The sequence below is a fragment of the Podarcis erhardii genome (assembly GCF_964252035.2).
Source record: "Podarcis erhardii genome assembly, chromosome: 16".
Lineage (NCBI taxonomy): Eukaryota > Metazoa > Chordata > Lepidosauria > Squamata > Lacertidae > Podarcis > Podarcis erhardii.
Genome location: NC_138514.1, coordinates 8,040,861 through 8,057,424, shown reverse-complemented (window position 1 = coordinate 8,057,424; position 16,564 = coordinate 8,040,861). Strand labels below are relative to the sequence as shown.

The 16,564-nt window shown below is 43.0% G+C and overlaps 1 protein-coding gene across 2 annotated transcripts in view; it reads right to left on the bottom strand.

Moving 5' to 3' along the window:
* The window catches only part of UNC5D (unc-5 netrin receptor D), a 431,213-nt gene that overhangs the window by 102,527 nt on the left and 312,122 nt on the right, over positions 1 to 16,564 (bottom strand). For both annotated transcript variants that reach the window (XM_081843277.1, XM_081843278.1), the window contains exon 7: positions 9,492 to 9,656. In XM_081843277.1, coding sequence (XP_081699403.1) covers positions 9,492 to 9,656 — 165 coding nt within the window. The remainder of the gene's footprint in view (positions 1 to 9,491; positions 9,657 to 16,564) is intronic.

Here is a 16,564-nt window from a genome sequence, read left to right as displayed (position 1 = left end):
ATGTGTAATATTTGAAGGATAGCTATGTCCCAGTTCATTTCAGGAAGGGCAAAGCAGGTAGGTTCACCTTTAAATACAAACTGAATCAAATTTATTCCCCATGCTTATTTGGAGGGCAATCTTCCAAAGGGAGGCTCACCACCCATTTCAGAATTCTGGCCGCTCTAAAATGTATTAGGACCCTCCATAAGTACAGGAACTCTCCTACTTCAGACATCCACCTGCCAGTTTGTGGAGGACAATGCAAGCAGCATCAGAAAGCAAAACTTGCACAATTCTCCCCAAATCCTCACTTGGATTTGATTCAAATTTAGTGTGCAGACCTGAAGAAGGCTTGCAGGGGACATTTGTGTGCTTTTCTCACCCTTTCTGAAACAGAGGGGACCAAGATTGTTTCTGGAATTTTGCATACCAAATTCTAGTATGTGTGCATATATTTCTCATTTACCCTTGCCTTCCTTTCCTTCCTCTTCCTCTGTTGGGGTTTTTTATATATATATATATATTAACCCCCTTGTGGCAGGGACTCATCAAACCACTTTTTAAAAACCAAGTAGATGGTTCTGTATAAGCAAACAAGTACAGTGGTACCTCTGATTACGAATTTAATTCGTTCCGGAGGTCTGTCCTTAACCTGAATCCATTCTGAACCTGAGGTACCACTTTAACTAATGGGGCTTCCCACTGCTGCTGTGCTGCCACTGCTAGATTTCTGTTTTCATACTGAAATAAAGTTCTTAACCCGAGGTACTACTTCCGGGTTAGCGGAGTCTGTTACCTGAAGTGTTTGTAACCAGAGTTACCACTGTGTTAGTGGCTGCAAAAAATGCAAGAAATCAACTATTAGTTGATATATCTACTTAGAAGTAGTTATGGATGTGATGACAATCTTATTCAAGGTGCAGAACAATCATAGGCCTATTTATTGAGGAATAAGGCAAAGGTAAAGGGACGTGGATGGTGCTGTGGGTTAAACCACTGATCCTAGGGCTTGCCGATCAGAAGGTCGGCGGTTCGAATCCCCTCAACGGGGTGAGCTCCCTTTGCTCGGTCCCTGCTCCTGCCAACCTAGCCAACCTTTAAGGCAAAGGTAAAGGGACCCCTGACAGTTAAGTTCAGTTGTGAATGACTCTGGGGTTGCGGTGCTCATCTCACTTTACAGTCCGAGGGAGCTGGCGTTTGTGCACTTCCGCAGCCGGCGTACAGCTTCCAATTCATGTGGCCAGCATGACTAAGCAGCTTCTGGCGAAACCAGAGCAGTGCACAGAAATGCCGTTTATCTTCCCGCCAGAGTGGTACCTATTTATGTACTTGCACTGTGTGCTTTCAAACTGCTAGGTTGGCAGGAGCAGGGACCAAAAAACAGGCGCTCACCCCGTCACGAGGATTCGAACCACCAATCTTCTGATCGGCAAGCCCAAGCAGCACTGTGGTTTAACCCACAGCGCCACCCGTGTCCATATTAAGGATTAACTCTATTTAATTCAATTATATTTGCTTCCAAGCAAGTATGCTCAGGAACCCTGTCTTGAAGGGTTCCAAAATGTAGGGGAAAGTCTGCATGCAATGCCTACAACCACACCTTACAGGTGGATGTTAGGGGCAGGTCTAGAATCACGGATATGCTAACTCACTTTATTCATGACTCCCCTACACATGATGCATGCATAAGAGAGACTCCTTTAGGAGGGAAGATGAATCTACATCTTTTCTTGCAGATTTCCCTACTGCTTACTAATACACAATTCTATTTTTTTTAAAAAAAAAAAAAGTTTGAACACTAATTCAGCCCTTCACTTATTTTTGAAGAGACCCAGGAAAACAAAACACACACACACAAACACAAAACGCAGTGAAATGTGGTATCCAAGGTCTCCCTTAAGCAGTGGGATACTGCACTGTGCTTTTAATGCATGCTTATGCTGTAATTGTCTGTTTGATGTTTGAACACCTGCTCAACCCCTCCCCCCCCCCATTTACAGAAAACATGTCTGGAAAGATGCAAAATGAAAGGTAACACAATATCTGCTTTGGAGACTGAGGCACTGGAAGGAGGGGGGGGGGGAGCGATGACACATGTTCTACATGAAGCTTTGCATTTCAAGTATGCATACCAGCTTGACCCAAGCGCCTTCTTCCAAGGAAGCCAGAAAGGAATTCTTCCCTTCAAGACTGAAATGTCAGAATGAAAGCTGCTGTGCATATTGAGGACAAACTTCTATCATTAAGGGCACAGCAGGAAAGGGGCAAAATACATTCAAATAAGATACCTGCAATGAGATTTCTCAAACGCTCAAAGACGCTACCCACTGACTGATACAAATTGCAGGGCAATGGGGGTTTTTTTGAATTTTTTTCCATTTCAATAATAATAATAATAATAATAATAATAATAACAACAACAACAACAACAACAATTTTCCCCCCATTTCTTAGGTTGGGAGAGCCAACATGGTGGTGCCCTCCAGATGTTGTTGGACTACTGTTCCTGCTATGGCATCTGGAGTGGCGCACATGCTGTGCACCCAGGGGTGGAGCTATAATAATAATAATTAATTTTATTTATACCCCGCCCTCTTCAGCCAAGACCAGTCTCAGGGCGGCTAACACCAGGTATAAAATAATTGATTGAAATACAGTGGTGCCCCACAAGATGAATGCCTCACAAGATGAAAAACCCGCTAGACGAAAGGGTTTTCCGTATTGGAGGTGCTTCGCAAGACAAATTTCCCTATGGGCTTGCTTCGCAAGACGAAAATGTCTTGCGAGTTTTTCCGACTTCCCCCCCTTTCCCCCCCTTTTTCTAAGCCGCTAAGCCGCTTACCTGCTTATCCGCTAAGCCGCTAAAAGCCGCTAAGCCGCTAATAGTGCTAATCCGCTAAGCTGCTAATGGGCTTGCTTCGCAAGACGAAAAAACCGCTAGACGAAGAGACTCGTGGAACGGATTCTTTTCGTCTTGCGAGGCACCACTGTACAACTTAAAAAACAAGATTAAAATATAACATTAAAATGCAGCCTCATTTCAGTAGGAACTCAAAGCAAAAACTTTTTTGGGGATGAAAACGTCAAGTCTTCACCAAGGCCAACTATCCAGACTGGTCCTACGTGGGCCAGGAAAAAAAATGGCACCTGGGGCACACCGACCCCACAGAACCTCCTTCCTTCACCAGTGTCTAGGCAGCAAAGATCAAGGATGCAGGAAACTGTAGTCCAAAAACTGGGGGGGGGGGGACATTGACTACTCCATTCTCTTTGCTGGTGTTGTGTTCCAGAGTTCAGCCCATCAAGCCTTAAAACACTTGCAGAAGGGGGTAGGTTATAAACAAACAAGCATGAACTGGACTGTGCTGTGCTGCTGGGGGCAGGGGGTTGAATGCAGCCAGATGCAGAGAGAAAGAGATGAGGCTCAGCAATCAACACAAAGAAATTACAACCTGTTTGGGGTTCCTTGGGGCAGGGACAGTAGTTAGGAACACAGAAAGCTGCCTTGTACTGAGTTCGGGCATTGGTGCATCTAGCTCAGTAATTCCAGCTCTTCAGCTTCTTCTTCTTCTTCTTCTTCTTCTTCTTCTTCTTCTTCTTCTTCTTCGGCGATCCCTTGTAGCCGAGTAAGATTGTCTTCCATAAACACGGTTTTAACAATGAGTCTGTAGGTGACTGTGGAGGCCAATTCTGGATCCACGCGTCCTTCCACTGTGGGAACATTGGTTTCCAGGCAGGAGTTGATCACGGTGTGTATTTGCCAAGCGTGCCTTCCTCTTAGTTTCACCCTTTTGTTCTGAGTTCGAGTGTCTTCAAAGCCCATGACACCTTTGGTAAAGGCTGTTCTCCAACTGGAGCACTCACAGGCAAGTGTTTCCCAATTGTTGGTGTTTATATTACATTTTTTAAAAAATTGCCTTGAGAGAGTCTTTAAACCTCTTTTGTTGACCACCAGCATTACGCTTTCCATTTTTAACTTCAGAATAGAGTAGTTGCTTTGGAAGCTCTTTAGATTAGATTCCTCCCAGCCCTTCTCAGAGATGCTGGCGATTGAAAACAGGTACTCTGCCACTGAGCTGCAAATCATCCCTGCCCCTTCTCCCTATAACTTACACTATTTATTTATTTTAACAAAAAGTGGGGAAGTCTTTGCAAGTCCCTTACTCTCAAAGCTCCATAACTCTGCTCAGGTGACTCAGGACAGCTTCAGTGGCACTCTGTACCTGTCCAGGTGCCCCGCAGCCTCAGCATGTGACCATCACTCTCAAAGGTGCCGAAGGACACCTTTCCACCAAAAGTGACCAAATGAACAGTAAACCCACCTTATCTGCTCCCTCCTCCTTTCTCATTCATTCCCCCTCTTCTTTTAATTAGACCAGGTAGCAAAAGCCTGTCCAGTCTCTGAGTAGACCGGTACAACTGTCAGCGGTGCACTGCCAACACAAAGTTTGAACAAGGAAGTTGGGGAAGAAACTCTGCTTCTGAATGACAGAACTGGTTCACATATGTTTTTGGCCTCGCGAAAGGAACAGCGTTAGCAAGTTGTGCCTCCAAAAAAATAGCCTCAGAGATTACTTTTCTGAAGCTTTGCACTACGTTTCCTTCACAATTCCCCATGGGGAAAATCAGAGCTGGAAAGGCACATATTGAAACAAGAAGGAAAGGGGAGATAGAGAGGTGGAGAAAAGGAACCAAGACAGGATAATTGCACCAATTCCTACCAGCTGAGAAAGCAAAAATAAACATGGGAAGCCTGAAGATTATTTGACGTATACATATAGTGTGACACACAAAGGAGTAAAGGGAAATAGGAACTTGAGAAATTTTATTTCTGTAAATTCCAGTACAAACTGGTCTGATCCGCACCTGTGGACTAATGCATGGATCACAATATTGATCCTTCACATTCTACAATTCTCCAAAATGAGCATTCTTGGCTAATGAGTCATCTTGGCTAAGAAATAATAATACCAAAATGTATTGCAAAATGCTAACTTTAGAATAAAATGGGCATTTGCCTACGAATTTCTGTGCTTTTCTTTTAAAAAAATAATCACAGATTAACACAGAAAGGGGACACGATGGACTAACGAACAAGCACATGTCAAACTGACATAGACTGAAAATAGACTGCTCCATTTTCCAGAAAAATATATATACCGTAATTCACATAGTTGAGAAAACATATTCACTTAATATTTCATTCTGATTGAACAAAGAGAGGTAGATTGGTGTTCTGAATAAAATGCATATTCCTAGTTCAGATAAAGGACAGTAACACTGGCTGGACATGGGGAACCTGTGCTGATCTCAGCTTTATTCTTGTTTTCCACTGTTCCCCTGCAAGGGCTCACTCTCCTTCACAAGAAGGGGAGCGCTGGAGCTGATAACATCTCTCAAAAAATACAAAACCCAGAAGCAAGCGGATACAATGACAAGTATGTATGAATGCAAGCTTAATGGCTCAGATTCCACTACCATGGTTTCAGAATGGAAGAGTGGCAGTTTTGTTCAGGTGCATGGACATAAACTCAGTGGTCTTACCAGCCAAAAGTTTCAAGACTTGATGGACAAAGTTCCAACTCCAAAGAGCATTGGTCTTTTGATGCTTCCCAAAACAAACTGCAATTATTTCAAAACGCAGTCACCAGGAAGCCGGTAGGAGCAAAGCTGCCTCACCGCACTGTTGACTCATGTTAAGTTTGTGGTCTACTAGGACCTCTAGATCCTTTTCACATTTACCATTGTCAGAAATAAACACAACTACTTTCTACATTCGTGTCTCTTGGCAAAAGGGGAAAAAATATTTCCTTGACTCTTGGAGGGATGACTAGCAACAGGATCTCCAAAGCACAAAGTTTTCATTTTTTATTTCATTTCATTATGATTTTTTGCTTTGCTATGTTCCCAGCAGTGCATCCTTAACTTGGATCTTGATACAACACTAATCCTTTTGGAAAGAAATCTGCTATTTGAGCTTGTGTCTAGCAGCACAACTGGACAAAAGTCAAGGTTTTGTTTTCTACAAGCTTAAGCAAAAGGCAACATTTGAAGCTGCCCCTGTCTCAAGGACCTTCTGTTCTATCTGATGGGATTTAAACGCAAGCTTTTCACTAAAGCTAGTGGCTACATGAGGAGCAGATGCCTGTAACCAAACAAACAGTACACTAATAGGGGGGAAGATAGGAAGGGAAATGCCTAGGATCACCTTATGTAATATAGTTTCAATCGGCTGCAGAGCTGAGTTAAAGCACCCAAGCACAAAGGCCTCACTTTAGAGACTAGCCTGGGGGAATGTTGGTTTTCGAGTATCTGAGATGTGTTGCCATCAACAATCCTCTTTTTGCATTTTAGTTTCTTTCACTTTGGACACTCTACTGCAGTTCAGCTGCCACCAAATACTACCTAATTTGTCTCACTGTCCCATTATTTCATGCAATTTACACAAGTTAAAGTTAATTAACAATGTAATAGTTTCCACACCTTTAATTTCAATGCAAAGGAAATGCAGTTCAAATGATGGACAAAATGCCATTGATTACATATCATTTGCAGACTGAAAACAACAACGAACGTCAGTCGGTATTGATTTCTGTTCTGGACATGGGATGAATAAATGAACACTGGTAATTTCCACTTCTTTTTCCATTTCCATTGGATTTCATGCCCCTGAAGATTTCCCATGAGGAAATGTAGCCCTCAGGCTGAAAAGCATTCCACCTTCCTGGCTAGGGCACCATCTGGTCTAGGACTAGGGCTGTGAGGAAAGACATGAAAATGAACTTCCAGAAGCTTCAGCAGCCTGCCTGACACTGGGTTCCTCATCACAACCAGCAAAAGCAGAACAATTTGGGCAAGATAAATGCAAGGAATCAGAATCTGAGTTACTCTGTCACAAAAACATGTTTTTTCCAGAACTGTAAAATATTAACAGGTATGGATCCAAACATTATCCCGCTTAAATGAAAAGTGAGGTTCTCGGTGGCAGCCTTTGTTGTGGTTGTTCTGTCCAGCTGTGAGCAAGTATTTGGTTTATGGATGGCCACAGTTTTTTGGGTCTTTCATCCCACAAGCAGCAAGTAGCTTTTACCCAGCAGTTTAAAAGGAAACTAGGCCAAATGGAATGTGTCCAGAGGAGGATTGGGAAGGAGACCATGAGGAATGGTTGAAGGAGTTGGGCATGCTTGCCGCAGGGAAGAGACAATATGATGGCCATCTTCAAATATCTGAAAGGCTGCCACCTAAGTGATGGGTCAATTTTTGTTTTCTTTTGCTCCAGAGGAAAGGACACAAACCACTGAGTTTAAATTTCCAAGAAAGGGGATTTTGAGTCAACATTAGGAAGAAACTTCCTGGTGGAATGAACTGCTTTAACAGTGGAACAGATAAAAGGTGATAGACTCTTGTTTGCTAAATAGGCTGGGTGGCTATCTTTAAGGTGTGTAGTAGCAGTAGATTTCCAGCATCAGCAGGTGACTGGATGAGATGACTTTTGAGGTCTCTTCCACCTCTATGACTCTGTGATGCATTTTAGCTAACATGCATAGTGCAAAAATACACATAGAAATACAGAGGTCTACCTAATGAGTACCCATAGCAAACAGTTCATTTCTTGCACAGCAAGACAATCAAGCAGAAAACAGCATGATGGATTCATAGGAACGGAACTCAATAGATGTTCACAGGTCTGTACACCAAGGAGTCTCGCTCTACAAGAACAATCATTGCTTGCAAGGGTTTAGTAACCTCTGCCCTGCAGGCCTATTTAGGCCTGGTATGAGTTCCAACTTAGCCTGCAAAGCCGTTTTCTCAAAACCACATGCACTTACCCCACACCTGACTTCACATGTGATGTCAGGCACGCGGCAGATAAGCGTGTGATTCCAACGGAACCATCAGGCACTTAAAGTGAGCTCCTGGTGGTTCCTTTGCAAGTGGGGCTCACTGACAAGAGTTGATCAGCGCTGACAGCCAGCCCCACTGGGATTGGCTGCACCAGCAAGTTCTGCATCAGGAACCTGCTAGTGCAGCTTAAGGGGCCTTGCTGTCAGCTTGCCAGTCTTCAGAGGGAAAATGTCAGTTTGCAGGCATAGTCTGCCATCTGCAAACAAACTTCAAGGAGGCTTGCTCTGTCTGATCAGCTGATCAGCGATTACAGTGAGGCCCTTTGAAGTCATGAAGTGGCAGAATGATAACAGCAGGTGATTGACAGGTGGATGGAGGCTCTTGCTTACAAGCAAGTAAGAAATCCTCAGTCAGGCAAGCAACTGTGCAGGCGCAGCTGTAGATACGAGGCTCAAGAGTCATGGTACATCTGCTCAAGAGGCTCAGAATTGGACAAAAGCAACGAAGACGTCCCAACAAGTTTCCCAAACGCTGCCTGCCAAGTTTTAAAAGATGCGGTATAGCATGGCTCAGCCACAAGACTCACCCGCCTTGCGGGGATATCAGGATTGCAAACATGTTTGGGCTTCTGTTCAGTTGCCGTCACCTCTGGTTCTGCCTCCCCACTCAGTTAATTGTTTGTTGAGGGACATTTTACCAGATCCAATTCCAGCTAGCAGTTGGTATCTCCTGTCCTAGATCTCTTTTCCAATTATTTCAATAAGTATTAATTTATGTTTCCCTATGTCTAGTACTGCATGGGGTATGTGAATGCCTGAGCAGTGCCTTCAGCTAACCCCCAAACAGAAACGGAATTCTGCCTTATAACCAAGTAAGACCATTGGTCCATCTAGTTCAGCATTGTCTACAGTTCTCAAACTTTCTATCTCTAGGTCTCACTTCAGAGGACTGAGGCCCACCAACTGCAATATGGTGATGGGGGAAGGCAGAGTCTGACACTGGCAATTACTAACATCCCTTTGCATTGATATTCAATCCATTTTAGGAAATTGTTCTCTGTTTCTGATCCATGCCACTTGTACATTTCTTTTTATTCAATTTCTGCATCGATCCATATTTAAGGCTAGGGGAGAGAGACACCACTCAAAATTCTAATCTGCAAATTAGTTTGAGAGATGTGGATCAAGTTGATTCACATAGGAATTTGCAAAGATCAAATTCTTCAAACATCCCCATTCCAAAATCAAAAGAGGAGTCTGTAGGTTCACTGCTAATCTGGACATACAAAGAACAGAAGGAAGTATATTTCAGTCTGTGCGACCTTCCTTTGACACCATCTGTTTCTGAGCAACTGATACATGTTGGACCATCCCAAGTAATCATTGATAAATTATTCACCACAGGAGGAATCCAAAACTTCGCTTCCAGCCAATATAACCCTTTCTATGGACTTCAAAGGATTTGATCTCCAAGCAAAAGACATCGGCAGAATGAATTTCAAAGCTATGAACACACACACACACAGAGGCTCCTTTGTCGACTGATTTCACTGCAGACAACTCTCTCCAGTCTGCAACATGAATCATAGACTTGGCTGAGAGTCTTAATTTAAGGGACAGAGAGGGAGGGGGAAAAGACATTGACTTCCCATGAAAGCTATTTACCTTGAATGCAAAGTCCTTCGGTGCAGTTCTCTGACTCTTGGCTTGGACCTTCACAGAATTTCCCACCATTCCGTGGAGGTGGAGCACTGCATTCCCGGATCCTCATGTGCTCACACTCGGGACTGCAGACCGACCATTCACTCCAGACCTCCCAGCCGCCATCCACTAAACAGAAAGGAAGGAATTAACTGTTGCTTTAAATGGCAGATTGTTTTATCCAGAACTCATTTGGGGCACTTTGGTAATATAGGTGAACTCCCATGTAGGCAAGATAGATGAAATCCTTACCCCATCATTTCTCAAATTTATCCCAATTTTCCCTTCCATTGGAAGGTGGTGGACACTCCATTATATGCTTGATTTTTTTGTTTTGTTTTGTTTTGTTTTGTTTTGTTTTGTTTTGGTTTGGTTTGGTTTGGTTTGGTTTGGTTGTTTGTTTTGTTTTGTTTTGTTTTGTTTTGTTTTGTTTTGTTTTGTTTTGTTTTGTTTTGTTTTGTTTTGTTTTGTTTTGTTTTAAAAGCAGAGGTTGGATGGCTCTGTCCAGGGCAGCTGTTTACCAGCTCCATCTGGTACGTAGGCTGAGACCCTATCTGCCTGCGGACTGTCTCGCCAGAGTGGTGCATGCTCTGGTTATCTCCCGCTTGGACTACTGCAATGCACTCTACGTGGGGCTACCTTTGAAGGTGACTCGGAAACTACAACTAATCCAGAATGCGGCAGCTAGACTGGTGACTGGGAGCGGCCGCCGAGACCATATAACACCGGTCTTGAAAGACCTACATTGGCTCCCAGTACGTTTCCGAGCACAATTCAAAGTGTTGGTGCTGACCTTTAAAGCCCTAAACGGCCTCGGTCCAGTATATCTGAAGGAGCGTCTCCACCCCCATCATTCTGCCCGGACGCTGAGGTCCAGCGCCGAGGGCCTTCTGGCGGTTCCCTCATTGCGAGAAGCAAAGCTACAGGGAACCAGGCAGAGGGCCTTCTCGGTAGTGGTGCCCGCCCTGTGGAACGCCCTTCCAGCAGATGTCAAAGCGATAAACAACTACCTGACATTCAGAAGACATCTTAAGGCAGCCCTGTTGAGGGAAGTTTTTAACGTGTGATATCTTACTGTATTTTTGTTTTTTATGGAAGCCGCCCAGAGTGGCTGGCAGGGTATAAATAATAAATTATTATTATTATTATTATACCTATCAGGGATGTTGTAGTAGTGAATATTTTCCATCACCAAGGGGTTGGACTAGATGATATGTGAGGTTATTTTGAACTCTGTGATTCCCTGATCCATCAAACCCAGAACTGAGAAACCTGTGGCCCTCCAAATTTTGTTTGCCCCCAACTCCCATAATCCCTGCATTGGCCATGCTTGCTGGGGCTCATGGGAGTTGGTCCACCATCATCTGAGTCACCAGCCCTGATCTAGCCCGCAATCTGATTTATTTTAGCTCCATAATGTTCAACCAACCATAGATCACCTGCAAACTTTCCGCTCTTTATATCTAGAGCTCCCTCTTAAAACACACATGCAATGCCTTCAAACACTTCTTGGAATTCAACTTCTCCCACACAGTTATCAAGACAAACCCTTAATCCAATGGTGAAGAACTTTAGCCCTCTAGTTCTTGATGGATTCAAGAGCCAATCAGCCCTAGCCAATGGTCAGGGATCATGGGAGGTGTACTCCAGCAGTGATGTATAGGTCCTCCTGTCCAGTGACTCATGGTTATATATTCTGTGTGTGTCCTCAGGAGGACCATTGAGATCAACAGACTTTGAGTAAAATTTAATTTAACATAATCCAGTATCCCAATGCATAACTAAGCCTAAATAGGTATAACTAATCTGAATACATAAACCTTGTTTTAGATCATGCATAAGCTGCAGTGTCCCTCAGGCTTATATGCTCCCCAACACCTCATCCCCAAGTAAGATGCAGAGAATGAAAGTTCAAAAGCTTACATTTTTGAACAAACCATTGTTCACCCCAGTATCTTATTGGCAACATGGAATCAATATTCTAGTTTAGGGGTAACCAACATGCTGTTTTCCAGATGTTGTGGAATCCCATAAATCCCAGCCAGTATGGTCTGTGATCAAGGACAGGCATAGGCAAACTCGGCCCTCCAGATGTTTTGAGACTATAATTCCCATCATCCCTGACCACTAGTCCTGTTAGCTAGGGATGATGGGAGTTGTAGTCCCAAAACATCTGGAGTTTGCCTATGCCTGATCAAGGAGTATGGAAGCTATACTACAGCAACATAGCAGGTGTTTATAACTATCCCTGAGCTGCAACATTTCAGCTTACAGGAGTAAAACCTATGTTTGAATGCTTTGCTATAGAATAATCCCCTAACCACAGAAAACTAGAATGTCAGGGACAACAGCAGGCTAGAACTCTTCTCCCTGACATCTAGCTTTGTATGTGCACAGAAGGTTTATATGTAACTATTAACTGAACACATAAAGCTGAATGGTCCATCTGTTTGTGTTATATACTAGACCTCAATTACACCATGCAAAAAAGGTGAATAAAATCTTTTTGTAGGGGGGGAGAAACTCACAAAAAAACTAGTGAAGTTGAATTTAAAGCTCAAAACTGCTGTACAAGATTACATGTGCTAAAATTTATCTGCTATCAAAGAGAAGCCTAAATGGCTTCTTTTAGGTTGTATCTCTTCCCCAAATTTCTGTGCTATTTTCCCCCATTCATTTGGGCTGCAGCTACAATGTTTTTGAGAGGGAGAGAAAGATTGCCTGAAGCAAAAAAAAGGAGGAAAGAAGCAGAAGCAAAAATGATCTTGGGAGAAATGCTGACAGTTGGAGACTCGTTTTCAGACTTATTTGGAATCATAGGAAAGGGTTCATAGTTGACCAGTTTTACATCATTTGCTTTCATCATTAACCACTAGAGAAATCTGCGATCACATGATGTCCCATGTCCACATGATGTAGAAGGAAAAGCCATTTGGAATGCAAAACAGAAAGCAGAAAGGCCAAGTCAAACGAGCTGATGCATTGGGGTCCATTATTGCTCTACTCAAGCCCCCAAGTGGCTCACAGGATGAGGCAGACCTACTGTGCTATCTTATTGGCAAGTGGGCTGCCATTGCTAACCAGGAAGGAGAGGTTGGAAACATGCCTGTGGAGCCAATCCTGCTTCTGCATTTGCACCTCACCAACCTCTTCTCCTGCCTAGTCAACAGTGACCCACTTGCTAGAAAACAAGCCTTAGCAACTCCACTCAGCTCCACTCCACTCATGTATGCATGAGGTTTTTCAAACTTGACCAAACCATGGTTGGCATTATGTCCGAACAGTCCCTTAGAGTGAAGTGAATAGCGGTTCAAAAATCCAGGGTCCAATCAGCTCTAGGGGTTGAGATAATTCTGACATGTGCCTGAAACATGACAGCTAGCCTTGCAGTTCTCTTGCTAATGCCCATAAGATATTCAGGATCAATATGTCTAACAACTGGCTTAGAACAGCTCACTTCCTGTCTTACAGTCTTTGCAACTCCCTGTCCAGCTCTTTTTCATGTTGCCCGTGTCCCAATTATGCATGTTAACAAAGCCAGGTCAAAAGAAATGCTAGATTCAATAAATTCCAATTTAAAGCCCGTAGATATGAAACAGACACCCACAGTGTTCAATGAGTTTTGGATAATGAAACCTAAAGAAAGTATGTATGCATTTTTAAAACTGGACAGTGCATATTGGTAAATTTTCATTTTTTGGGTGGTGGTGGAAACCTCAAACATACAAGAAAACACATAGATGACCATTGGCCACACTCCCTGGTATATCATGTAATGGATTGTAGGCTAACATGTTTTTTAAAAAAGGAAAACATTTGTGATTTTTTTTTTCATCCTCATGAAAATTCATCAGCATTTTAGTGTGAACTAATAATACACACCTTTGTATGCAGTTTTCACCAATAAACACATTTTCCAAGCATTTTGTGTGAGTGTTTCTTCTCAGATATGCATCAAAATGCACACTTTCCCCTAACAAATTTTTATATAAACTAGTTGATTGTAAAAAATAAATAAATCACAAAAAAATAAAAATGTGAATTTCCAAGGACAGCGTATTTCATTTCATGCATTGTTTCAGAAACTGTGTCCTGCATAAGAATGTAAAATGAACTGAATTTATTTTGCATATTGCAAAGAGCTCAGGAGGATAACAGCCCCATCTCCCCAACTTCAACCATGGGCCTGTGAACCATTTATTATTATTATTTTCCCAAAAATTTCATTGATTTTAACAGATATAACATATAAAACATACAAAAGAAAACACATTACAATACTACAAGAAAGAAAGAAAAAACTAAAATAAGAACACATATTCCTTCTAAAGTTCATTTTAAATTCCATTGTTAACTGACTTCCTCAACTCCCCCCTAACTGAGTTTCCTTGTATCACCTTGTAGCAGTTTTCCAAGATCATCTTTCTACTACAGTTAACTGGGCCTGTGAACCATTAACCGGTAAATGTAGGCTTGTCAGACCTCAGCCCATTGGCTCTGCTCCACAAGGCCTCCTCTCTTCTCAACTGTTATCTGGGGCAGCCATTCCACCAGGCTGCCTCAGTGGGAGAGTTAAGACCCAGGGCTCATGTCTCCAGCTCTGCCAGAGGCTTAGTTCCATTAGGCACTTCCTGCCTCTGAACAGTGCCAGGTGGTCATTAGAAGAACAACTGTTTAGAAACTGGTGCCTGTGTCTGGATTCTGATTTTCCTCTTCCCTCCCAGTCAATTTTGCCTTGTGTGGTGTGTGTGCTTAGATTGTAAGCCTGCAGGTAGGGACTGTCTTGCTTTGACTGTATGTAAGTCACCCCAGGCTCACTGGAAGCACAGATTGTGAAGCTGAAACTCCAATACTTTGCCCACCTCATGAGAAGAGAAGACTCCCTGGAAAAGACCCTGATGTTGGGAAAGATTGAGGACACAAGGAGAAGGGGAAGACAGAGGACGAGATGGTTGGATAGTGTTCTCGAAGCTATCAGCATGAGTTTGACTAAACTGCGGGAGGCAGTGGAAGACAGGAGTGCCTGGCGTGCTCTGGTCCATGGGGTCACAAAGAGTCGAACATTACTAAACAACTAGAGTCTTCTCTTCAAGATGGCGCCGAGGTAAGACGCTCTTATCGGAGCTCAAAGAGATCTTTTAGCTAAATGTTGCTGGCTCTCCTTCCCCTTTTGGATTTTATTTCCTTTCACCATTTCGCTGTGCTTTTGAACATCTTATCTTATCCTCCTCGGTGCCGGGACTTAAAGAAGCTAATGAAGCTTTAACGAAGGCTCTCAGACATTCCCCTCCGGGCATTAAGGCACTCCCTCCCAGTTTCTCGTCGACTCCTTGTGATAAACTTATTCCAAGGATTCTTAAGGACTTTTAATCGGCTTTTAACCCTAAAAACTACAAATTTATAAAACCACAAATTTCTCCCACCACTTCTAACTTCGTGGACCCCCAAACATCTCAGTTGTTTTAACAAACTGGGAAGAAGAGGGGGGTACTTCAAAGGAGTGCTAAAATTGGCCCCAGTTTTTAAACTCCTCGCAGCAGCCCAGCCAGGACTGAATGAAAATTGAACGAGATTGCGACCTGAGAACCTTAGCACTTTACCACTCTATTTAGAAGTCTGATCTCATCGACTTAAGAAGAATCTAGCAATGAGAAGAGCCAAAAGACTCAGGTGTCTTGATACAGAAACTGACACAGAGTCCTCTGGTTTCAAACAGAGTAATCTAGATAATTACCTGCTACCTCAAAAACAGCACGTATCTCCTCCCAAAACCTTCCTCAACTCTTCGCATGAAAAGACAATTGAAGAGATATCCCTAGGAATAAATGAGGACAAGGCTACTACTCCCATAACAGAGGCACAAGCACTAATTGATAGAAAGGTGGAGCTGCTAGAGGAATGCTGCCTACTGACTGCTCAAACAGTTCAAAAAATCTTTGAACAATTACAAAACATCTCCAAGAAGCTGGACAACCCAGATGAAAGGAGGCAACTCACTCCCTTTTTGCCATCCTTAACAAGCCCTGGAGATAAACAGAACAAATACAAATTTATGTCTCTAAACCAGCCAAAAACTAGAGGAAGCCCCCCTCACTCAATCAACCTGATACTGAGGCCATGTGAGATTGTTCTCCACATTTTTCCATATAGAGGGCCCCTACCTTATTGGGAGTCACCTTTCTGGGCCAGACATCATCTAAATTTGCTCCTTAGCCTTGAGGGTGGAAGTATTGACTTAAAAGTAGTCAAGAGGCTTACTAACGATGGATATTCCAAAAAAGTACTACTAAGATTTGGTAGCCATAGAATTCCAACCAAACTCTTAAGGGAAAAGGCTCATTTAGCCCAGAAAGGAATTATCCCGCGCCGACACTTTGAAGATATATCACCCAGACCATTGATTGCATCTAAAAGACAGAACAAGATGAACAAGGCCATTCCACCAGAAGCCGACATCTGCCCTACCCCCGTGGAAGAACCCAGTAGATGGGAGAAACCGCAGCCAGCTACCCGGAAAATCACGCAAGAAAAATCCAAGCTCCCAAACCATGCGACTGTAGCATCAAATAACAACCTCGCCCTTGACACAATAGACTGGACAGTCCCAGAAGAAGAAGATCTGCTGAGTAACTTTACCAAGCTACCAGATAAAGAACAAATAAACATACTCAGTAAATTGACGAAACTACAGGCCAGATTGACCGAAATTCACCAACAGGGTCAACAAAATGCAGCAGAAACAACACACAATCAAACTTTACACTTACCAGCTTTTTCCCCAAAATGCATAGTCAAAAAGAGAGCTACTAATGGAACTTTCAAATGTATAGATGCAGAGCTTCAAATCCAGCCGCCTTTAGAATATGAAATGGCAAGGAAAAACTCCAGTAATGAAACCACAAATTCCTGGCTGAGATATCAAATATTAGCTTCAGACGAAATAGGTACCCCTACTTTAAGTACTACAAAGGACCTTAACATTGCCGAACAAAAGATGACCTCCAACAGACCTGACACACTGAGCTCAACACCAAATG